Source organism: Podarcis muralis, chromosome 15 (assembly GCF_964188315.1).
Source record: "Podarcis muralis chromosome 15, rPodMur119.hap1.1, whole genome shotgun sequence".
Classification (NCBI taxonomy): domain Eukaryota; kingdom Metazoa; phylum Chordata; class Lepidosauria; order Squamata; family Lacertidae; genus Podarcis; species Podarcis muralis.
Window position 1 is genome coordinate 33,657,226 of NC_135669.1, and position 25,758 is coordinate 33,682,983.

The following is a 25,758-nucleotide window of genomic DNA, read 5'->3' on the forward strand; positions in this document are numbered from 1 at the left end:
AAAGTTTTGTAAAGATTGCCAAAGGAGGGAGTCAGGCTGCGCCCTGACCAAAGGCCTGGTGGAACAGCTCTGTCTTGCAGGCCCTGCGGAAAGATGTCAAGTCCTGCAGGTCCCTTGTCTCTTGCGACAGAGCGTTCCACCAGGTTGTTAATGTTGCTAATATTGTTTTGTGGGTTACAAGTGCTGTAATGCTTTGTGAATTTTATGACTTTTCTTGTGGTTGCGCTGTTCGGTCTATTTTTTAAGATGTTTTGTTAATAGTGTTTTATATAGGGTGGTTGTTTTAATGATTATTTGTTTATATATATCTATATATTTATAGTATATTCTTTACTGAAAAACAGGAAGTATAAAATTTCAAGTGCTCAAGGTAAAATAAGACGCAAATAGAAAAACAACAACACCCGTGTAAAGAACAAAAACTATAAACATTACATGACTGTTATTGTAGTTAACCTAAACTTAACCTAATACAGTGTTTATAAAAATGAATTCCAAATATCATTAAATTTGCCATGGCAAGCCTACGTTTGTAGGTGACTTGTTCATGTGTTGCAAGTTTGTACGTATCTTCTATCCATTCGTTTACTGATGACAGAGAGGCCTGGAGGCCACCATTGGGCTACAGAGGGCCTGAGGTTCCCTACCCCGATCTACAAATTTAAATGCTTTGTTGTTGTTGTTGTTGTTTAGTCGTTTAGTAGTGTCCGACTCTTCGTGACCCCATGGACCAGAGCACGCCAGGCACCTCTGTCCTCCACTACCTCCCGCAGTTTGGTCAAACTCATGCTGGTAACCTCGAAAACACTATCCAACCATCTCGTCCTCTGCCGCCCCCTTCTCCTTGTGCCCTCCATCTTTCCCAGCATCAGGGTCTTTTCCAGGGAGTCTTCTCTTCTCATGAGGTGGCCAAAGTATTGGAGCCTCAGCTTCACGATCTGTCCTTCCAGTGAGCACTCAGGGCTGATTTCCTTAAGAATGGATCGGTTTGATCTTCTTGCAGTCCATGGGACTCTCAAGAGTCTTCTCCAGCACCATGATTCAAAAGCATCAATTAAATGCTAGCACCTATGAAATCTGAGATTCCTGCATTACAGGGGATTGAAATAGGTGACCCTCAAGGTCCCTGCCAACTCTATGATTCCATGAGGTGTTTTTGCCAGGAATGTACAGAACGAATTCTTAGCTGGAAAGCGAACTATGTATTTTACAAGCACAGTTTATTCTTACCCCTTTGAATAGCTTTATGCAGCAAGCTCCAGCCTTTCTTGTCCACCATGTCCACATCTGCCTTGTGGTTAACCAGGGTGGTTGCAATGCTTTCCAGTCTTCGAGAAAGTGCCAGATCTAAAGCAAGATCTCCGTTGTGATCTACTTCGTTTAGCTTCCCAGGCAGCTGCAGGGAAACAGGATTAGAAGTCGGGCACCGCACAGCGTGACAGCAAAAGCAGCAGATATAAAAAAAAAGAAGATTCTGGTGTTTATTCTACATTTAATGCCGCTCACTAAGGAGCCACGCAGGGCGGCAGAGAGGCTTAGGAGAGGCCACGCTCAGTGACAAAGCATGACGCAAATCCCAGGCTCAAGAACGAAGGCCGACCTGGACTAAATAGAACAATGGTTCGAACGTAAGGCAGGCTTACGGACAGTTAAAAGAAAAGACAGTGGAGGTTCTGGGGGAAGCAACAATCATTTCGAAGAGAAAGGTTTTATTAGTGATATTTGGGGGGGGGGGAGAACTGTAATTGCAAACTAGTGAAGGTGTTTGTTTTTAAAAACTCCTTTCAGATGCTAAAGTCTATTCTGCTTTCTTAAGACGCAGAGGGAACTGACTTTGTAGTAATGAGCATATTGAGAGATATCTCCAAAATTCTATCCTAGTGCAGATGTAGGGGAGGATCTCTGCCTACCTGCGAATCCATTTCAATAAGATACAGGAAAACGACGTCTTCTCTCTCCACTTTAATAGCTTTGTGCAAAGGAAACTCTGTTTTGGATTTGATCATTTTATACAATAGCTGAGCACTCATACTGCCAAAGTCTTCTTTCCTCAAATCATCCTGGGGGGCGAAAAATCATTAATCAAGAAAGTCACATATCTTGGCTCCAACCTTAGCCCCCGCCCCCCAAGCTTCAGTCATTTCTCCAGGGCTATTTATTTATTTGTAGCATTTGTACCCTTTCCTTATCAGAAAGGTTCCCAGAGCAGCTTACATGAAATTAAAACAACACTCCCCACCGTTGGGCTTACATCTTAACAAATACATAAATAAAAACACAACACAGAGCAAGCATAAAAAAAAGTATCAGCCATTTCTACATGCACCTGTGCTTTTAGAAGTGTATGGGTAACAGGGGGGAAACCAGACTTTTTGGGGGAGTCAAACTGAAAAAGTACATTTGATTGTACATGGTCAAATTTTCCTGCCTGCCTCTCCAAAGTCTATGTGGCTGAATACAATTCCCAAGCATTCATTGGTTTCTGGCTTGAAAACTATAAATGCCGCGGCAAGAGCAGCACATGTGTTTCTGTGAATCTGTAAAATGATTTCCAACTCTCTTGTTTTCATTGCAATACCAGAGTTTATGGGTCTATGTTTTGTTTTGTTTTGTTTTGTTTTGGTTAGTGTACTATGTTTGTTCCTGTTTGTTTTATATTTTATTTTTACTTTACAAATTCTGTGTGTGTGTGGTTTTTTTTAAAGAAATGTATGAGTGGGCAGCACAAGGAATGGAGAAAGCTGGGTCTGAAGCTGTGCTACAGTACTGCAAGATGGGGGTACTGTATAAATAAATTACCGCAAGCTGCTTAGACCAGCCGTCACCAACCTGCTGCTTTGTACTACAATTCCCATAAGCCCCAGCCAATATGGCCAATGGTCAGGGATGATGGGAGTTGGATGCCAACCACACGTGGCAGGCCACAAGTTCCCCACCCGTTTTATTGCTCTGGGTGATATAAGAATGCTCCTTCCGTATCTTAGCTTTGAACACAAGGCTCTCCCATGGGCATGAATCATTGTACCAGGAACATCCTCCAACATTTTGTTGTCTCAACCTGTGAGATTATTTATCCACACATGTAACATAGGCTGATGATCTTTAATGAGGCACTTTTTCTCCCACGCTGCAAAATGTTTCCACGGGTGGAGGGGGAGAACACTCTGTGGAACTGAGTTATGATTCAATAATTACAGACCAAGAACCGCCTGTTTTCAGTACAGGCATCAGTTCTGCTGTCAATGCCAAGACATCCCATTTTAAGCAGATGCATACACCAAACTGCAGACCAAATGAAAACGAAAACCTCTTTGCGAGTGGGAAGCTAACAAGGCAAAGAGAATGCTGGGCTAAAATTCTTCTCTCCAACATGCTAGCTTTCCACATGCGAGGTGGCACTTGTTGTTTCCTGGGGCAACCTTCAAACACCCAATTCCCTTGCCATACATGGTACAGCCCAAAGCAGCTGCAGAACAGAATGTGGGGGATTTTCAGTATAGTTTCAAATTTTACAGAAATCTTTGCCTTGGAAACAGAGTAAATGCTGCATTTTTAAATTTAAAAAACCACGTATCCTCATTTGACCTCTTGAAGCACCCCATGCTCCTCTCTCGGCGCTTACCCAATGACTAGCAATTATCTCTGCACAGTAGTTCATCAAAGTGCTGGCATTCAGCTCCTCAGCTGTTTGATAGAAGCGGATGCAGTTTCTGACATTCACAAGTGACATGACTCCTTTTTCACACCTACCAAGACAGACAGGGAAAGAGCCGGGGATCAGCAAAAAGGGGATTTATTAGGAGATGATTTTCATTGCCAGCATCAAAAGACTTATCTCAGTAGCTAAAAAGTATGAACACAGACCTGCTTTATAAAGTATTAGTAAAACTGAAGAAGTTCTTTGAAAGATCTTGGCCCAGATTGGACATAACTATCTCAGTTAATTAAACTAAGATAGGCAAGTGGCGTGTGTCATCCCTTCCCTCTTTGCTGAGCAACAACTGAAGAGTGCCTGAGTTCATTAACCACAGTTTCCCACTGCATCCAAACCAGGAAACTATGGTTTCCATATTCAGAGCAGATCAGTGTTCAAGGAGTAGCCTTCAGTTCCGAAGGAATTGCCTGTCCTGCACTTGAAGACTTCTGAAGTTAAGATTAATATTCTTGGCTAAAAGCCTAACACCCTGCAAGACATTCAAAGGAGGCATTCTGCCGTTAAGCTACCATTCATCCAGTTGAATGAGAGAGGCAAGACTTTTCTGCTTGTGCTGCTAACACCATCACCCTGTTGTAAATAATGTCCTGATTCAAGTATCATCATCAATACTTTATTGCGGTCCAAAGACCCATAAAACATAAACCATAACAATTTCAAAACTAGATACAGTTAAAACGACCATACAGACAGATGGTAGAACCAAGGCAGTCATTTTGTTTTATCTAGGGCATAATAATCTTTGTTTCTTATAACCTCCAAAGAAACTTTGCCACAGCCAGTGTAATACCTAATTCAAGTAATACCTGAGCATTATAATCTATTAACACGCGCTTGGAATGTTGCCTTGCCCATACTGCCAGAAGTAGGCAGATGCGATACATCTAGTAAAGCCAAGTTCATTTGCACACACACAAATGGGATAAATTAATAGGAGCACACAAGATCCCAGAGCAGAAGAGATTCTCTGTGTCACTACAGTCACGCTCGTTACTACAAAGTCAGTTCCAATGTATAGGTTTGACGAAGAACCTGGCGAGATTTCCATCATTTGCTGGAGGAAGCATCAAGAGGGCCTTCTAACCCATGTGTGCAATAGGACAACCTTTACCTAAACCAACCTTCACCAGTGAGCCCAGAACACCTGGAGGTCACCAGGAAGGCTGACCCAAAGCATCCTCAGCAGATCTTTCCAAAGGAAAGAGATCCCACCACTGGTCCTGATCACAGCTGCATTTCTGAGAGTGCCCATCTTTGAATTCAAAGCCGCTTCCCAGAGGGATCCACAGGGGGAAAAACAATCACTTGCGTTAGGACAAATAGCCTGGTAAATTAAGAAACAAATGCAACCGCTCATTCAGAGGCTTGCCTTTCCCTGAGGAGCTGTAGCTGAAACCTGTTTGCCAGTTTCATCAGCTCGGTCAGGAACACGTCATCTTCTCTCAGCTCCAGCTCATCTGTATAGATCCAACGCAACATCGCCGTTGTCACGGCCGGGTCAGCATCTGTTGGGAGAGCATGAAGGGGATTATGATTTGGCCTTTAGAGGACCACCAGCATGCAGGGCTCTAGACCCTGCATGCACTTACCAAACCACCCAACTGCACACTCAGTACTTATGCACCAGCAACCACACTTCTTATGCTCAAGACATTAGCAACAAACTTGTTTCTGTACTTACAATGTGTGTGTGGGGGGGGGAGATTTCCTGGCATTTCCCTCACTGTAGTAAAGAAATGCAGCATCACACTGCTGCTGTGACTGCTAGGTGGGCATACAACCCACCCCCCGATCTCAGGAACTAGTAAAGGTGGTATTTATAGCTCTGCGGCAACAAGGGTGTTGGCTGCCTCCTAGAAAGAGGAGCTGGCGGGATCACTAATATTAGAAGCTGTTTACCAAGATGCAGTCAGAGATGTAAGAGGCAAGACGTCAATCATCTGGGGAAGCCCCGACAGCTTCAACGCCCCACCAACTCACAACTAAAACATAGTCAAGAGTACGTGGCAACCCTAGCGTTCTTCTTCCCCCAGCCCCACATTTCAACTTCAGAAACTGCTTGACACCTAAGTATTCTACTTTCACCTCCACTCCGTTTTCATGGTGCTTAAAATGTGAGACAAGGGGCCAACAGGGAGACAGGGTTCAAATCCTGTCCACCACCATGAAGTTCAGTTTAGGCCAGTCAACCACCCTCAGCCTAACCTACCTCACAAGCTCATTGCAAGGTAAAAGAGGGCTAGGTAAAGCCATGAATACCACCTTTAAGCTTCTTGGAGAAAGGGAGAGATAAAATCAGCTAAAATGGGTGAGAGAATTACTTTAAAATGGGTGGTCTCCAACTGGCCACTCTCCAATGATAAAAGGCACCTTTTCAGGGAGGGGGGCAGAGAAAGAGGTCATTTTCAGGTATTCCTCCTCCTGGCTCAATTTGTTAAATAAACCCCTCAGTAAAACTCCTAGAGCAGTTTATAAACTAAAATAAACAAATAAAAAGTAGCAGCTAAAAAACAACAACCCAATGTAGAGTTCAGCAGAATGTATAAAACCCCCAATAATTTTCCAATCCCCTATATAAATTGGTATCCGATTTAGCATGTCTGATTTCCTATCTGGTTTGCAATATATGTAGGACACCATCTTTTCCCAATGCCCGGAAGCAGCTGAACTGAACCAATTGATTGGGGGGAGGGAATTCAACGAAGCACATTAGTGCAGTTTAAATGTTATATTCAATTACAGTCGTACTTTGGAAGTCGAACAGAATCCATTCCAGAAGTCCATTCGACTTCCAAAACGTTTGGAAACCAAAGTGCGGCTTCTGAATGGCTGCAGGAAGGTCCTGCAGCCAATCGGAAGCCCCATCGGATGTTCAGCTTCCAAAAATAGTTCGCAAACTGGAACAGTCACGTCCAGGTTTGCGGCGTTCGGGAGCCAAAACATTCGAGAAACTAAAAACCAAGGTATGGCTGTACTAAAAAGCTTTCCTTGGACTTAACTTCTAAACATTTTAAAACCTGACAGGTGCCTTAGGATTAACTGGATCTCCCTCTCCAAGAGAGAGAAGTCTGCCCTCAGAGGGAAATCAGGATCCCTATAGCTTCTATGTGAGGCTGCAGAAAGGTCCTGCATCCAGATTATCTCACTGATGCCAGAGTGGGCATTCTGGACCCTCCTGTTCTGCTAGCATGACCCTGGGCTGGATGATAAAACTATACCATCGCTGGAGCTGGAATAGTTTATGTCCTTCCCACTTATTTCATTCCCGCCCCCCACCCTCACACAAAAAAGATCCAGAACAGGACACAACACACCTTCTGCCCTCCAAATGCAAGGCCAGGCAGTTTCAACTGGACTAGTGTTGCGTGCAATCCAGAGCAACTGTTTTAATTCTCTTTCTACCCCACATCACCAACGAAGGTCATCCTAATACACAAGCATGGGTGTCCCATGGTGGAAATCTGCCACCTGACAGCAGAGCCACTACAGAGGCAGAGGTGGAGGAGAGAAAAGGGATGTTGGAGACATTGCCACCAGCTCTACTGAGAAGCCAGGTTCCTCCCATAATCTCCTGCCATCCGGCAGCAGCCACTACATCAGGCTGCAGCAGAGGAAGGAAGAGAAGTAACTCAATTCATTAGCCCAGCTGAGAAACCAGCAGCTTTTGGTACCTCCTTTCCCTGAGCTGTTTTCAATCCCAGTGGGTCATCAGAAGATCCCGCAACTACAAATAAATAATGCCTGGGCTTGCGTATTTCCTCCTCTCACCGAATCCATTTTTCCTTTTGTGCTATCGTAAGCCCGAGGGCAGGGACTGCCCTTAAAAATAAAGTGATCTATAAGGCTCTCTTTTTAACACGGCTCATTTTATAATGCAAACTTGAAATTGGCAATATAATTGCTTGTTTAGAATCAACGTCTCTGGCCAGAATTTTCTCTCTTTCTCTCCATCGCTGCAGGTTTTTAGGGAAGGTATATGCATGATTAAAGAGCTAATTTCACTAAAGATAAAAGACTGGCGTCTCAACAGTTGCCTTACATGGAATTGCTACACAGGCGGCTCTGACACAGCAACCCTCAAAACAAAAGGAATAACCGGGCTGTTTCAGACGGCTTTGTCTCCCAGCTCTGAGCGGTCTCCCATTCTGTAAGACGAAGAGGCCACCACACTTAACATCCACATCATTAAAATGAAAGTGGGATGGGCTACTGATTTAACTAGCATTAAACACAGAGCTCTCAAAGGCCCATTAGCATGTTCTGGAGACAAAGGCTTCATAATTAATGGATCAAGTGCCTCTTTCTGTGGGCGGAGCACCTCCTGAAGGAGAAGACTGCAACCTCCTCTACCAAAGGGGCCTTTCATCTTTTCACTGCTCGCCCAAAGCCAATGAAAGCATCTCTCTCACCCCCCACCCCACCCCAGCCAATCAGAAACTGACCTGACAGATCCAGCTCCTCCGTAGACACCAGGTTGGCCAGGCTCCAAGTCTCGCTGCGAGCTGCCAATACAAATTTGTGAGCGCTGATGCGCCTGTCTCCAACCTTTATCTTCAGGTCACTGGAGAAACACAAGACAAACACACACACACACACCTGCGCTTAGATGACTTTGCAAACTTCTGCACAACAGCAAGAAAACTTGGGGTATTCTGCCGTAGAGGAGAAAGGCAGAGCAGTGGCGATATGTGGATTCCCCATGGCACTTTTGCAGGCTTCTTACGGTCCCAAACAGCCACAAAGAAGCCTTCAGAAAGAAGGAGGGAGTCTGCACGCTTTCTGAACGGGATAGGAAAATGCTGGCTGTGCACAAACAAGGAGGGAAGCTAACCAAGTTAGGCTTGTTTGCTATTCCCAGGCACGCGATTAAGGGGCAAAACGCTCATCTGAGAAGAAAAACGTTAGAAGAATTAGAGCGACATCTCCTCTTCTCTCAGTGATGCACCCACAATGGGCCTGGCCCTTCTAACACCATCAAGGCTGCATCTCAGGCCAGTTGTGGCTGCACATCTGGACCTTTTGTATTTAATTTCTTTTTTTAAAAAAACACAATCGGGGAAGCAGCTCTGTTCCCCCCTGTCCGTTTGGGCAGTGCTGGTAACAATTAAAAGGTTCATAGCTAAAGGATTTGCATGCTTGCTCACAGCCATGTGAAGGTTGTTTAAAGCAAGACTGGGGGTGGGGTGGGGTGAGTGGGTAATGTGATGGGGGAATAAGACAGAGATTTATAAATTTATTAATGCTGTAGAGCAAAAGTGGAGAGATAAATTAGGTAATTTAACACCGTGCGTCTAATCAGATTTTAAAAAATAATTATTAAGAGGCTAAAAGGATGCTGCCAATTAAACAAGCACCCATTTTTTTAAAAAAAAAATATGTATTTAGTAGAAGTAAAAAGAAAAGAAAAACAGAACTGGAAATGGCAAGCACCACCACATAGGAAGGAATGGCACCCCTTAAATAACTGCCACAAATGTTAAGAATAATCTTAGAAAAAAGCTGTGCCTTTTGCTTCAGAAATATTATTTTAATCATATGGAAATTTAAACTCACTGTCAAAGTGATGGGCACACATGGCTTAAAAAAGGCATTAGTGGTTGATACATATACAAAAATGATATTTTAAGAATGAATACATTGATACCATATTGGCCAGAATATAAGCCACACCCGAATATAAGCCACACCTTTAAAATTCAAGGGAGGGAAAGAAAAAAAGACAATACCAAAATATAAGCTGCTCCCTTAAAATTCCGCAGGCACTTACACCCGTTCCATTTTACCGTATGTCTGTTTCAGTAGTGATATCGTAAAAGCCAATTTTTGTAAGGTCACAAATTTAAGTCGCACTTTAACTTTTCATGGTCGGAATTTGGAAAAAGAAGTATGGCTTATATTCGGGCCAATACGGTAAGTGCACATTGTTATACACTCAAGTATTCCTGTTTAAGTTGCTGAAACAGAAAACAAAATACAACCAAACAAAACAATCATACCCATAATCTCCAGGTTAGCTTCTATGCATACTGAACACAAATATCCTAACAATATATTATCCATGAGCCCTCGTCAACAGTTGTATGATGCTGGGGCTGATGGGAGCTGTAGTCTAAAACATCTGGAGGGCATCAGATTGATGAAGGTTGCAAAACAGACTCTCCTCAGAAACACAACAAATACAGTGATACCTCGCAAGACGAATGCCTCGCAAGATGGAAAACTCGCTAGATGAAAGGGTTTTTTGTTTTTTGAGCTGCTTCGCAAGACGATTTTCCCTATGGGCTTGCTTCGCAAGACGGAAACGTCTTGCAAGTTTGTTTCCTTTTTCTTAACACTGTTAATACAGTTGCGACTTGACTTCGAGGAGCAACTCATAGCACGTGGTGTGGTAGCCTTTTTTGAGGTTTTTGAAGACTTTGGTGATTTTTGAAGCTTTTCCAAAACTTTTCCCACACCGTGCTTCGCAAGACGAAAAAAATCACAAGGCGACAAAACTCGCGGAACGAATTAATTTCGTCTTGCGAGGCACCACTGTACTCTATGGCATTTATGCAAGCTTCTATGTTATAGCTACAATAATTAATTAAAAACAACAACAATACTAACTTGCATATTATTTCTTCTCAATAAATTGAATGCATTAAATTGATACCCAGTCCAAACTCTATATAGCCTTTATGTAATACATATAATGTATTGGGACAGGAGGCAAGCTTTCATAGTATTTCCATATCTTTTCTCTTAGTTATGACCGAATATACACCCACCCATGTATTCTACATATATATACACCGTATTTTTCGCTCCATAAGACGCACCTAGTTTTTAGAGGAGGAAAGGGGGAAAGCCCCTTTTTTTGAGGATCAGCCCCAAGTTGTTGAGCTTACTTTGCAAAGGGAAAAAATCCTGTTTTTATGGGGTTCAACTCACAGTTCTGCACCTTCTTTAGGAAAGGGAGCCGTTTCTACAGTTTCCAGACATAATCTAATTATCCAGTCACATGTCGCTGGGAAAACAAACAGCCTCCATCTGCAGAACATTCAACAATGGAGGCCGGGGCGAGGGGGCGGGGCCAGAAAGGGAGCCAGTGATCGATCACACATTCCCTCCATAAGACGCACAGACACTTCCCCTTACTTTTTAGGAGGAAAAAAGTGTGTCTTGTGGAGCGAAAAATACGGTGTGTATATATATATCATAGAATTGTAGAGTTGGAAGGGACCACGAGGATCATCCATTCCAACTCGTTGCAGTGCAAGAATATTTTGCGCAACATGGGGTTTGAACCCATGACCCTGAGATTATAAGAGTCTCATGCTCCACCCAATTGAGCTATCCCTCAGGGCAATTGGGGATTAGACCAATTCACAGGTGATGGCTGATAGGTCTATCATCAGCATTGGCAGCAACATATTTTTATATATATTTGTACCCCACATTTCTTCTGTCATGGGTGTAATGGAGCATCAAGGTTCAGAGGCAGTCCAGCAATTGAGACTGTTTGCTAGGCTCTGCTTAGGGCCTCTCTGAAGTATTTGCCTGGCCACTTTGTGAAAACTAGATGATGAACTAGATGGCTCTTAAATACGATCCAACAAGGTTCTGTGCATTAAGACGTCTGGTGAGAAAGTGTTTAGGAGCTGAAAATAACTCTTTCTTCGCTAAGTGTTTATCAGAGCTTGGGCTGACAAGGGAGACCCTCAACTGACAAATGACCATCAACCTGGAGGCCTGAAAGGCTGATCCTGTCTTCTGTTTAACCACTGTACTATATTTAAAGTCTTTAAGTGATTTTACCACTACCAGCACCACTACTGCATAATGCAGAACGGTGATCTCGGCATTTCAGCAAACATGAAACACACACAGCTTAGTTCCAAGGAAGAGGTTTGTGAATTAAGAAATTTGGTCTTACACACTAGCTGAAAAGTTATGAGCAACAAGTTATGGGGTGTGTCCCCTTTCTCTTTCCAAAAAACACTGGACACCAAAACAGCGTTAACTTCCAGTTTTGAAGAATAGGAAGTGCTTAGGAAGCAAAGCAAAAGTATATTTGTCCAAGATAAATATTTAACTTCAAACTTCCCAAAAAGAAAAAAGCAAAGTACATTTGTCTGGCTCGGTTTCATTTGCTGGTTTCCCAGCAAAATATGCTGCATTTATGTATTAAGTGAGCAGCAATACTTTAAAGCAACACTGTCTTTACAAGGGCCATTAACTGCAACTCTCAATCCTCCACAAATACATGCTTGGCCTGGAATCAATTATTTTGACACGAGCAAAAGAGTTTGTTTCTAGCTTTACCCTGCAGGAAAACACAGGAAACTCCTTGCTTCCATTCTGTCAAGTTGGAGGATGAGCTTCTGCCTTCTGAAAGATTAGATTAGACTGCATTTCACCCAGTATAAGATCTTGGAACTTTGTTTCTTCCAACGTTCAGAAGCAATCTAATGGCTTCCATGTTACGTGTGTGAACAATATGCCTACATAGGCAAGCATCCTCTAAAGGTGTTTAAACTATTTTGCTTTCCTGTGCTTAATGCATTGTCCCTGCTTTCTTGCAAATGGCAAACATAGTGTAAAATAGCACAAAGAGAAAGGAAAAAGAGGCATGGTGTTTCAGAAGAGACTGTACCCGGTAAAAGCTGAAAGGGTGTTTGGTGGAAGTGAAGAATTGGTAATGGATGCAAAAAACGGAAAGGAAGTTAAGCTTATTTGTGTACAAATTTACAGCACTTATGGTTGCAAAACGAGGCTGAGGCCTAAGTGGGTAATCTGATGAAATCTTTAAAAGGCAGAGGCCAGATTCAAATGTCAGAGTCAAACCACGGCTTGGCAGATGGGGTCATAACTTAAGTTCTGCTTGACACAGCAGCAGAACCCAGCCCATGGCTCTGTCTTCACCACCACACGTTTACCTGTATTGCTCCTGCTCATACAACTCTGCTACGATGGCAAGCAGCCGACTGATGAAGGAGTCGCTGGCACTCTCCTTGTTAGACTGAGCGGCCAAGAGAGTGCATTTCCTCTCCGTCTCAGTCAGCTTCTTCTGCAACTTGACATATTCCTGACGGAGAAGCATCAGATGTTTTTCCAGTTTGGCCACCTCTTCTGCAAAGACAACGGAACGAAATTCAAAACATGGGGCAAAAGCCTACTGGCACCTCACAGAAGCCACTCCATCAGGCTGCAGAGCACAGGGAGAGGAGGGAAGCAGGCCTTTTCCATCTTCTCTACAAAGAGAAGTGCTACCTTTGGCTCTCCCTCAACTCACACAGCGGCAGTCAATCCAACAGGCTTCACGAACTGCTTCAGTCCCAGCTGACTGTTATAAGATCTGTAAGACTGGTGTCTCAGTTTGCCTCCCTGCCTCTTTACTCAATTCCTCCTCATCCTTTTTTAATCGTGTCACGTCTCTTAGATATTGAGTCTGAAGGGAAGGAATTACTGGTGTGTGTTTTTTGTAAGCTAAAGCGTGGGGTAGTAAAAAAGGTAAAGGGACCCCTGACCATTAGGTCCAGTCGTGGCTGCCTCTGGGGTTGCAGCGCTCATCTCTCTTTATTGGCCGAGGGAGCCGTCGTACAGCTTCCGGGTCATGTGGCCAGCATGACTAAGCCACTTCTGGCGAACCAGAGCAGTGCACAGAAATGCCGTTTACCTTCCCGCCGGAGCGGTACCTATTTATCTACTTGCACTTTGACGTGCTTTCAAACTGCTAGGTTGGCAGGAGCAGGGACCGAGCAACGGGAGCTCACCCCGTCATGGGGATTCGAACCGCCAACCTTCTGATCGGCAAGTCCTAGGCTCTGTGGTTTAACCCACAGCGCCACCCGCATAATTAATTAAAATTAATTAATTAATTAATTAATTTTATAATGAATGATTTTAGAGTGTTGTTTATGCTGTACTTTTGTACTGTTTTATTGTTGTTAGCCACCCTGAGCCTGGCTTCGGCTGGGGAGGGCGGGATATAAATAAAATTTATTATTATTATTATTATTATTATAAATAGCTGAGTAGTGTAGCACATGCTTTGCAACCAAAAGGATCTATGGTCCTATCTATCTCTGCCTCATGTACCAGGCCTGGGAAGACTCTTGGCAGTCCAAGGAGACAGTATTGGCCTAGATGGACCAATTGTCTGGCTCAGTACAAGACAGCTTCAAAGGGACAGAGCCAGCATAGCCAATGCAGTGCCTCCTAGAAGTTGCGGACTCCAACTCCCATGAGCCCCAGCCAGCACAGCAAATGGTCAGGAATGATGAGAATTGTAGTCCAACAACAACTGGAGGGTACCACACTGGATGGTCTATGCCAGGAATAACCAAACTGGGAGATGCCCTCAAGTTTGTCCCTTTGCATGCAGTTCTGTAGGGAATTAGTTTGTGACAAACATTCATTTTTATTCCATCAAACACAGAGGAGCTTTCTGAGAATGCACGCGATTGCACCATTAGTCATTCCCCTGTATGATTGTTCATCAGTACATTCTCTCTGCGGCACCCAATTTTAAAAAGATGCTGGACTATTAAAAAAAAGGTTTTGCGTGTATAAGCCTTGAGATAAAAGGTGAGGACAATGACAGGCAAGGATTTCTGAAGATGCAGAGTTCTACAATAGACACGCTGCTAAACATCACAGTGCACTTGAGCACTAAAGCATCAGCGGAGGATCCACCTGCTGCTCCCACAAATAACTACATTTCCAAAAGCAGAAACTTCAGAAAGAACTACAGTATGCCAACGATACTCCTGCCTGGTGTGAAGATTCCTTCCCACCTTGCGCTGGCAATACAAATCTCCACCTCCACCCACCCCCGGTGAAAAGGAACAAGGCCAGCACAGCAAAGAATAGGCACATTTTTGTTGGTGTCAGTCCTTCAGATTCTAAAAATCCCAGAAATGCATTCCCTGAAGTGACCAATCCTAATCCCTAATCAGACTAAAATCAATTTTAAGAGCTTCACTCTTAAGACATACTTTGACAAAGAGATTTGCTCAAGTCAAAACTTTGGGAATACCTTTTGGAAGTACTGGAACTCTGGCTTGTTGGGACCTCAGGTAAATTAAGAGCGAAAGGATTAAAAAAAAAACACTAGCCGCAGCTAAATGGTAGAATACACACTCTGCATACAAAATCCCCCAATTTTGAGCCCTTAGATGTTTCTGGACCACAGCCAGCATCATCCTCAGTCAGCATGGCCAATGGTTAAGGATTATGGGAAATGCGGTCCAACATCATTTGGGGACTCAAGGATGGGGAAGGCTGCTCCAAGAACATAGGGGCCCTGCTGGCTCAGACCAGCGATGCATCCGATCCAGCATTACATTCTCACAGTCACAAGCAGGAGATGTGTGGAACAGCAGTCTCCCAGTAATGACCCCCAACAACTGGTATTCAAAGGTATATGAACAATGATACTGGAGGCAATATATAACCACCATGACTAGCAGCCACTGATAGTATTAATCCTCCCCATAAATTTGACTTAACACCATGGCATGAGTTGGCAGCCATGCCTTGTGGGAGCAAATTCCATAGTGCAACCATGTGCAGTGAAAAGACACACCTCTTTTGTCTATCTTGATTCTTCCAGCGTTCAGTTCATTGTATGAGCCTGGGATCTAGTATTATGGGAGACAGAGGGAGAACCTCTCTCTGTCCACTTTCTCTATGCCACCCATAACTTCATACAGCTCAGTCATGCTGCCATCGCAATTTGTCCCTAAAGAGACCCAAACAGTTTCCCTGGTATCTCTGGGGATCTCAGGTAGGAAGCCTAAGGAACGTCTGGGCTTTTATACTTGATACCCTTCACAACGAGCAATGATAAAGGAAGTCTGAGGCTATAGGCTGCACTCCAACAACCCTCATAGTGGGGGAGGTGTATGCTAAGTTATTGTATCAATACGCTGCACCTGATGACATTAAAGAGGCTTTCTTCATTGATCTTTATGCTGTCAAATCCACCAAGAATGACTAATTGTTTCCATTAAGTACCAGCCAGCAAGATTTGCTCAAAAGCCAGATATGTGGCATTAACTGTGCTTTGATACGCTGCTAGCAAATGCATCAAGGCTTGGCTAAGATCACCATTCACATTTTACACTGGTTGTAGATATAAAGAACTGACATCGCAAAGTAGGTGTATGTTAACAAAGAAATTCTGAATCATCTAACACAATCCTTACGAATCTAGTCCAAGACTTTGGTAGTATACTTATTCCATACCAAGCATTTATTCTTAGAAAGGAGGTTACCAATATTTTAAAGGCAACTGCAATTTTAAAAGTTACAGCGGAATTGAGGTTATACCTGGAACAGGGAACCAGGTGTGCAAGAAAGGCTTGCTGAGCAGTTGAGAACTGTGTGTCATGAGTCCCAAAGAACCAGCGTGGAGGGGCTGGTTGGACCGGGGGGGAGGGGGGCGCAGCTGGAGGAGCTGCCTGCAAACGACCCTGGGAAGGGGCCCAGTGGTTTGGAACAGACTGCGTCAGGGCCATGAGTGAAAGGAGATGCTCCAATAGTCAGTTATTGATGAGGAGTTGGATCCTGGGTAGGAAGGGGGTGTTCCTGTGGTACAGCCTCCCAGTATGCCACTCTGAACTCTGCACCCACTCCCCAGGGTCATCAAGAGGCAATCCCTGGACCCTGTTCTGGTTTGACCGGCCCCTACATGATGTCTCCTTAGATCTCAGGATCCTGTGCAGGCTCCAGCAAGGTATGTTTAGCAGTGAAAGGAACTATTCAATACATACTGGTGAGTAGTGACTCCATGCATGGTCCTTAAGCATGCTGGAACAGCTGCCTTCCATATTAACTACTGCACTTGGCCACAATCAAATCATTTAGTTTCATGCTGTTTATTGTGTGTTCATGTTTTAATGAAGTTCAATCTTAATTCTCAGCAACCTTGAAAGGATACATTTCCTGAAAGGCAGAATATGAATAATTGTAACAAACAAAACGAGCCAAGCAAACTCAACCACAACTCTTCCCAGGGGTCCTTCAGTTTGGACTGAAAAAAAGAGACTGAAGTCTTGCAATCTGAATACTGCCACTATATTATCCGGTTATTCTGAGTGTGGTGCTGATAATGCCAAGGTTGCAGGTTCGATCCCTACATGGGACAGCTGCATATTTCTGCGTTGCAGGGGGTTGATTCTAAGGGTCCCTTCCAACTCTACAATTCTATATAGAATTTACCTTTCATAGTTAAGAAAGCCAAAAGCTTTACAAGAAAATCACACACCATCACTTTAAGGCAGTGAAGGATAGCAGTATTGATCAAGGAACTTTCACTGAATAATGCATAGTTAGGCTTTCATCTGCAAGAGCATTCAGCGTCTCTAGATATATTCAGAGCAGGTTGTGGTTGCTTCTTGAAGAAACCAACTACTTAGCTGGCCAGCAGATAAACCATTTGTTAAAGCAAGGGTTGGGGAAACTGTAGAGCTGTAGACGTTCTTGGACTCCAGCTTCCATCTGCCCATCCAGTATGGCCAATGGTCAGGGATTGGTAGCTACCAAGTTGGAGAAGGCTGGTCTAAACCATTAGCTTGACTGCAACTATTAAAGGTAAAGGTAAATGGACACCTGACCATTAGGTCCAGGGTTGCGGTGCTCATCTCGCTTTACTGGCCGAGGGAGCCGGCGTACAGCTTCCGGGTCATGTGGCCAGCATGACTAAGCCGCTTCTGGCAAACCAGAGCAGCACATGGAAACGCCGTTTACCTTCCCGCTGGAGCGGTACCTATTTATCTACTTGCACTTCGTGCTTTAGAACTGCTAGGTTGGCAGGAGCAGGGACCGAGCAACAGGAGCTTACCCCGTTGCGGGGTTTCAAACCGTCGACCTTCTGATTGGCAAGCCCTAGGCTCTGTTGTTTAACCCACAGCGCCACCCACATTTAGGGCAATGCTAAAGTTTATCTCCTTCTATTTGAGGACTTTTGCAAGAGATCTCTAGATGTCCAGATGAGATTTTTCCAGCCTGGTTGATATTCAAAGATGACACATACAGTTCTTCAGTGACACAGACTGAGGATGGAATGTTAAAACAACCCCTGTTTAACTTTAAAAAAGCATGTTTTAATGGCTCAATCAACTAAAGAACTGAAGCCTTATTTTGAATATAGCTGGTGCAAATGGCTAGTGTTTTTAACAGAGGACTTATCTCTTCTCAAACACAAGTGGGAATGTCTCTTAACTGCTGTAACATATCTATTATCTAAAAACAGGGAAACATATGCTTTTTCTTCAGAACGGCTCATTCATGTGCACAGTTATTCATATTCAACCAATTTACTCAATAAGCTAAGTAACTTCTTTAAGTGGGCAGCAGTCCAAATTGTTGCACAACAGTGCCTCACAGCTTTTACCATTAAACCAAGTCCTATTTACTTTGGAAAAACTTGCCCACCCACACTTTGTTGTGATTATTTATCTACTACCATTTGCTCACCCAGGGCACAGAGGGCAAACCAACCAAAGACAAACACTTCAGAAATTTGAGGGGAAAGAAACCTTAAAAGCAGGTCTCTTCATTACGAAGATCTGGGTTCTTCTTATTCTCCCAAGAAAACTTTCTGAGAAATGAAACTGCGTGGACGGATCTCTGGCTGTGAGAGGAAGTCAGTAAAATCTGCCAGGTCATCACATGTAGGTGTTGCACAATTTTCAGTACTGTTTAAAAAATTCAAGTCATCTCTGAACATCCCAGGAAAGTGAAATGACTATATGGAAAGCAAATAAAAATTTACTAAACGGATATGCAATCTGTGACTGTGTTTGAATGTCACAGTAAATCAGAAACCATTTGCATTCCACAAGAGCACAGAACAAACACACCACATTCCTTGGCTCAGCATTACATCCAAACTAGGATAATAAACCAAGGATTGTTCTTGGCTAACCAATCATGGTTTGAGGGGGGGAAACCATGAACCTGGGTGCAATACTAAACCATGGTTTGAGTTTGTTTCCTCCACAACACTGCTAGCATGGAGGAGCTAAACAAACCAGATAAGGGTGCTCATTTTTAAACAATTTGATAGCCCACTCTGATCAAAAGCTTGTCCCCTACATTATCAACAAAAATTAGTCCTACCATTGGTTATTATATACATCTGTCATTATTTCAGCTGCAAAGTGTAGTTACAGTTAGGTGGGTATCCTGCCTAAGGTTGAAAGAGGAATCATGGCATAAGGAGAATTAAAAAGTGAATTTTCTTAGATCAACCTTAGCCAATCTGGAACTCTTTGGAGGTTTTGGGAGGCAGCTCCCATTCGTTCCAACTGGCAAAGCTGTTGGCAAGGGCTGCCTTGGATCCAGACAATAACTCTGAAGCCACTTTATAGCACAGGCAAAGAACTGCTGGCCTGTTGGCCAGATCCAGTCCAGGGTATATTCCCATCTGACCCCCCTGCTTATCCTCAGCTCCACTGCTCCTCAATCCCACCCTGCATTCCTTGCAGCCTCCCACCCTGATGAAAGGGCAATGGGTGGGGGAAGCACTGCCTGTTGGGAGGCACTGTTTGACAGAAGGAGAGAGGCAGGTGACGCATGCTCCATTCCTCAAAGCGACAACAAAAACAAAAGCATGTGGGTGGGCTCTTGTTTTTGCACATTTCTGAAACTTCCCTTTTATCTTGAATAGAGCAGAAATGCACAAGGGCAACGGATCTGGGCTAATAAAAAATTGGCCTCTTTTCTCTTTTAGAATGTAATAAAAACAATAATGTTCTTGGATATGCAATTGAACAGCTCGATCCTAAAGAAATGGTCATTCATTGATTGAGCTGAGACTAGCATTTAGGTATGGGTGCAATCTTATGGTCACTTACTTGGCAGCTAGTAAAGGTAAAGGTACCCCTGACCATTAGGTCCAGTCGTGACCACTCTGGGGTTGCGGTGCTCATCTTGCTCTATGGGCCGAGGGAGCCAGCGTACAGCTTCCAGGTCATGTGGCCAGAATGACTAAGCCGCTTCTGGCGAACCAGAGCAGCGCACGGAAACACCATTTACCTTCCCACCGGAGTGGTACCTATTTATCTACTTGCACTTTGACCTGCTTTCGAACTGCTAGGTTGGCAGGAGCAGGGACCGAGCAACAGGAGCTCACCCTGTCACAGGGATTCGAACCACTGACCTTCTGATCAGCAAGTCCTAGGCTCTGTGGTTTAACCCACAGCGCCACCTGCATCCTTTACTTGGCAGCTAGTCCTTTCTAAATCTAATGCCACAATCCTACACACACTAACTAGGGAGAAGCTCCACTGAACTAAATTGGAACTTCATGTCTGTAAATCTACCTTAAACAGGACCCCATGAAAATATGATACGGGCTGTAATCTTAAACATATTTACAAAAGAGTACTAGGGGCTAGATTTGTTCAGCACTGCAACCTAGGTTGCTTCATGCAACTCAACACCCTATTCTAAGTGCATTTACTACCAATGAAGACTCACTGATGTCACTGAAACCTTCCACAAATGGAAAGAGCTGGGTCAAAATCCCACGTCAGCCATGAAATTAACCAGACGAACTTGAACCTGCCACTGTTTCTCAACCTAACCTGCTTCGGAGATTTGCAGGGAGGAAAATAAGAGGTGAGAAGGGATAAGTATGTATGCCACCCCAAGCTCCTTCAAGGAAAAGAAATACAAACCCTCACATACATTTCTGCTAAATTTTTCCAGTAGCAAGTATATTCAAGGGTCCTCCCTACCACACACATAAGCCCAATGCTCAAGGAAACATCCTTGAGATGGGTTGTGGGTTTGAGCCACAAATTCAGCAAAAATATTCTTGCATGGGGGAGGGCAGGTTTGGACTAGAGGACCCTTGTGGTCCCGTGCAACTCTACCATTCTAGGATCCCTCATCTTCCCGTCTTCCGCAAAAGAAACAACTGAATAAACTTCCCTTTGCTTTTAATTGCTTTTGTTCACATCCCTCACCAAAGGCTAACTTTTTATGGATGCTTTCACAAAATTCCTTAGCCCTTATCTCCTAGTGAAATGAAGTCCACATAGATACAAGTAAACCTAATGCACATTCCTCCCCACTGTTAACCTTGGCTTCAGCCTGCCTCCCCCTCTGCCTCCATCCTCCACACCACCTCTATTGTAAGCTGTTTCAGGCAGAGACCTGTTGTCTTGCTGTAATTCTATAAAGCACCATGGACATGGGCTGTGTTATGCATAACAGAACAAATCTCTTCCAGCAGGAACCTTCCCCTGCCTTGTTTTGCCTCTGTAAAATAGCATGCACACCAAGGACCCTATGGGCCATGACTACTATTACTAAGTAAGTAGATCCCAGCTTTGGGTGGGATCTAGTACCACTTCAGTACTTGGGCAGCCTTCTCTGTGAAGTGCCATACACACTGAGGGTACTGTATAAATAATAAAAATGACTGCACTCTCCCTGGGGCAGAGACACGTTACAGAAAAGCAACATGAATACACAGAGAATAATATGGAGGTGATTTTTGTAATCCTTTACAAAAAGTTCAGAAGAGTTACTAAAGTGTCTTAAAGCCGCTGTGCTGTTGTGGGTGTGCAGGAAACAATGTATGCCTTAATTGAAGCTTGGTTAAGGGATACTAACAACTGAGGCAACAAACTGAGTTCTAAGCAGCTGAGATATGGGAAGGGTCATAAGTACAGAATTTGCATGCAGAAGGTGTCAGGTTCAATCCATGGCACTTTCCACTGGGTTTTTAGAGAGCTGCTACTGGTAGGCAATACGCAACTAGTGGGAGAGACTGGCAGATCTGCACCATACTTTAAAAACACACCCAGAGCACATTTAAAGCACATATATTTCCCAAAAGAACCCTGGGAACTATAGTTTTATAAGGAATGTTAGATCTATGAGGGGTAAACTACAGTTCCCATGATTATTTGGAGGGCGGAGGTTGTGTGCTTTAAGTGTTTGCTGAATACAGTTTAAATCTATGGTGTGGATTTGCCCACATGTAACTCAGTGGAGCCAACTACACTTTTTCATGTAGAAGGTCCTAGGTTCAATTAAAAGCATTAGGTACCAGGAGATAGGACAGACAAATGGACACACCACTGGACAGACAAATGGACACACCACTGCCACCAGTCAGTGTAGAAAGACCAATGGGGTGACATGGTATAGGGCAGACTCCTTATGTTCCTAAGTGGGTGGGTGGGTGCATGCATGCATACAGGGGTGGGGTGGTGCCACTATGACTCCCCCATTTCAAAGAAACACCTCCTATCTAGGAAGATAGGCTTCCTCTACTTCCACACATAAGCTTCTACATAACTCACCAAGCAGAAAGAGTTGTTGGAAAAGTCTCTCACGCCCCACTGAATACATACAACACCCCACCCAGGGTCAAGTAACATTCACTCCCAGGTGACCTCCTCACAACCCTTGCCTTGCCACTGTAGTTCATGCATTGATTACTTCAAGACTGGATTACTGCAATGTGCTCCTGATCCGGAAGTTGCAGTTCATGCAGAATGCTGCAGCATGACTGCTGACAGAAGCAAGGCATAGTCAACCCATAACACCTGTGCTCTGCACTAGTTGCCGATTTGCTACTGAGCCAAGTTCAAGGTGTTACTATTGGCATATGAAGTCCTCAACAACTGGGCACAAGTTTACTTTATCAGATGTGCACCCACTCAACAGCTTTGATCAGCGGAATCGGCAGCACTTACAGATGCCACATAATACCCGTTCCGTATTTGTAAGAGCTCGATCCTTTAGTGCACTTTGGAACTCCCTGCCTATTGAGAACAAACAGGCGCCTTCACCATACTCTTTTTTTTTAGCACCTGCCAGAAGTCTACCCAGAAAGCCGAGATAATTTTAATCTGCTTCAGTTATCTTAACTTTTGTATGTTTGAAGGCAGGGTTGTGAATTTTTCTATATTTTAGTTTTTCATCCTTTGTAAACTGCTTTGATGTGTGTGTGTTTGCGTGCTTTTTTTTGTTTGCGTGCCTTTTAAAATCAAATGGTCTATAAATTTTATGGCGCCAATAAAACAAACCCTGCGAGGTAGGTCAGGCTGAGGGGCTGTGACCTGCCCCCAAGGTCACTTGGCCGAGTTGGAGGCGTTGGGGGGGGGAGGAGGATTTGAACCCAGGTCTCTCCCAAGTCCTGGTCCACATTCTCTCTAACCGCTGCACCACTATGGCCTCGCCTACCTCCCAGGGCTCTTTTGAGCATATAAGACGGGGGTGGGGAGAAGGTCCACCTTTCTTGCCTCGATCTCCTCGGGAGGTAATAGAGTTAAATAAAATACTAACACAAATAAACGAGGCACGCCCAAACAACCCCCCCCCCGCCCTCCAAGCCGGTTTCAATCTCCCCCCCACCCCGCAGCACCAAAACCACTGTTAGCTAAGCGCTCCGCCCCACAGAAAAACCGCCTGAGGTGGGGGGAAAAACCCTCCCGCTCCTCAAGGTGCAGCTGGCATTGCCGCCGCCGCCCGCATCACGCATACCTTCCGCCATGTTGGCCCTGGGCCGCTGCCTCGGAGCTCTCGCGATATCTGAAGTGAGAGCGGGAGGAGGAGGGGCGAGATAGAGCGGGGTGGGTCGGGGAGGGAGGGGGAGGAGAGAAAAGGAGGCGGGGCGCGCACGCGCAGTAGCGGCACAGCCTTCCTGTCTGGGCTGAAGTTATGGCCGCTGGGAAGAAGCTGCAGGAGGACCGAATTCGGGTTTCGAAGGAACAGTTCTACACCGCGCGTTCTTTTCCGAGGTCCTCCTTCCCCGCCCCGAGGGCGATGTGCCTCTGAGCACGTACAGAGTACCACCGCCTCTACCCGGAGAGGAAATTTTGTCTTGCTTTTAAAAGCGAGGCCATGGCAAAAGTGCCTCTCGGAGCATATTTTTTATGTATTTAAGTCAAGGGTGGCGTACGTGGTTCTCCCGCGCCCTCATTTTTAACCTCAACACACCAACCCTGTGAGGTAGGCCGAGAGACAGGGACCAAAGCCACCCAGTGTGAGCTTCCTAGCTGAGCTGGGATTTGAACTGTGGCCTTCCAGGCTGTAGTCCGTCACATCAATCCGTTTTAAATATTGTAAAAAGGTAAAGGGACCCCTGACCATTAGGTCCAGTCGTGACTGACTCTGGGGTTGAGGCGCTCATCTCGCTTTATTGGCCGAGGGAGCCAGTGTACAGCTTCCGGGTCATGTGGCCAGCATGACTAAGCCACTTCTGGAGAACCAGAGCAGCACACGGAAATGCCGTTTACCTTCCCGCCGGAGCGGTACCTATTTATCTACTTGCACTTTGACATGCTTTCGAACTGCTAGGTTGGCAGGAGCAGGGACCGAGCAACGGGGTACGGGGATTCGAACCGCTGACCTTCTGATCGGCAAGTCCTAGGCTCTGTGGTTTAACCCACAGCGCCACCCGTGTCCTAAATATTGTGCTTTAATATTAATACAGTATTGTGTTGCAATCTACCCTGGGACCTTAGGTTGAGGGGTGTGCAATAAATAATAGTAAGAAGAAGACTGCCTTCTGTAAATTAGAACACATGGCCGCTCCTCTGCCATAACAGAAGTGTAAATGCATTTGCTACCTAACAGGGCTTTTGAAAGGTCAGTAAATTTTTATGAGTGTTTTTAAAAGATTTTTATTTTTATTTTTTTTATTTTTTTTTGCACACAGTAGACGAAGAGAACCAGCATGAATCCACTAACCAAAGTGAAGCTGATCAATGAGCTGAATGAGCGTGAGGCACAGCTTGGTGTACAAGATAAGGTCTCCTGGCATGCAGAGTACAGTGACAGTGCCTGGGTATTTGTGGGTGGTCTTCCCTATGAGCTGACGGAAGGCGACATTATTTGTGTGTTTTCACAGTATGGGGAAATTGTGAACATAAATCTGGTGCGTGATAAGAAGACAGGGAAATCCAAAGGCTTCTGTTTCATTTGCTATGAAGATCAGAGAAGCACCATTCTTGCGGTTGATAATTTTAATGGAATAAAGATTAAAGGAAGGACAATTCGTGTGGACCATGTGGCTAACTACCGCCCACCAAAAGACTCCGAGGATATTGATGATGTGACAAAAGCTCTCCGAGAAAAAGGATGTGGTGCTAAAACACCTCCAAGTTCACCAGAGTCCCCCAAAGACAGTGAGTTGGTGGCAAAGAAACACAAAAAAGAGAAACACAAGAAGAAGAAAGAGAAAAGAAAACACAAAAAACGGGTGAAAGAGGAACAGCTTGCAGACTCTCGTCCTAAAACCAGGATCAAAGTGGAGAAGGAAGACCCAAGGTATGAACAGCATGCCAATGCGAGTCAGCCGACCTGGAGTAACACATCTGGGCACAAACATGCAAGCTGGGCACAACATGAACGGGAGTCTAAGTAGGAGCATGCGAGAGTTAGGTCTCCAGACACCCACAGACAGGGACAGGAAAGAAAAGAGAATAATCCACAGTGAGAAGCACAAGAAGGTAGATACTCCTAAAGGAAGGCCCCAAGCGATAGAAAGCAGATGATCCTGGGAGTGATGTGAGAGAAGAGAAGCCCTGCAAGGAGTCGTCTTCAAGCCACCACAGACCTGACATACAGGGAGCCCTGAATCCTTGGTGGAGTTAATGTTGTGTGCTATTGGCCTCTGTTCTTTAAGTAACTTTGTATTGGTTTTAGAAATAGAATAAAATTTGCATATAGACCAAGTCTTCACATGTTTTGTGTGTGTGTGTGTGTGTGTGTGTGTGTGTGTGTGTGTTTTTAAAAATTAAATTCTGCTTCTCCCTGTCCTGTACAACTTGGGAGAGGGCCAGAAAATCTTTTGTGTAAACTTGTATGTTGTGTGCCAATAACAGGAATAGTGATGGAGAAAAATAAAAATTAGAACAATAAGTGTTAGAACATTTATCTCCACTCCTTTGTAGTAGTACAAAATCTGGAAGAAAATGGGTTTCTAATAAACACTGTAATCCTTTTATGTACCTGAGAATAAGTCCCACCGAACTCAATGGAGCTTACTCCTGTCTAGGCATATAGACTACACTGCTAATTATGTCTCT

At 44.4% G+C, this 25,758-nt stretch overlaps 2 protein-coding genes across 2 annotated transcripts in view; one reads left to right on the forward strand and one right to left on the reverse strand.

The window, feature by feature from the left end:
* Positions 1 to 23,309, reverse strand: part of ANKFY1 (ankyrin repeat and FYVE domain containing 1) — a 47,067-nt gene extending 23,758 nt beyond the window's left edge. The window contains exons 1-7 of the mRNA XM_028708948.2: positions 23,210 to 23,309; positions 12,634 to 12,826; positions 8,158 to 8,276; positions 5,085 to 5,220; positions 3,623 to 3,746; positions 1,911 to 2,060; positions 1,231 to 1,396 (exon numbers count right to left, since the gene is read on the reverse strand). Of these exons, the coding sequence (XP_028564781.2) occupies positions 1,231 to 1,396; positions 1,911 to 2,060; positions 3,623 to 3,746; positions 5,085 to 5,220; positions 8,158 to 8,276; positions 12,634 to 12,826; positions 23,210 to 23,219 (898 nt within the window). The 5' untranslated portion in view covers positions 23,220 to 23,309. The remainder of the gene's footprint in view (positions 1 to 1,230; positions 1,397 to 1,910; positions 2,061 to 3,622; positions 3,747 to 5,084; positions 5,221 to 8,157; positions 8,277 to 12,633; positions 12,827 to 23,209) is intronic.
* A 42-nt stretch (positions 23,310 to 23,351) lies between these two features.
* Positions 23,352 to 25,405, forward strand: LOC114585992 (RNA-binding motif protein, X-linked 2-like). The gene is made up of 2 exons (XM_028708947.2): positions 23,352 to 23,677; positions 24,387 to 25,405. Exon 2 carries the CDS (start codon positions 24,405 to 24,407, stop codon positions 25,092 to 25,094), a length of 690 nt encoding a protein of 229 aa, XP_028564780.2. The 5' UTR covers positions 23,352 to 23,677; positions 24,387 to 24,404; the 3' UTR covers positions 25,095 to 25,405.
* The last annotated feature ends 353 nt before the right edge of the window (positions 25,406 to 25,758 follow it).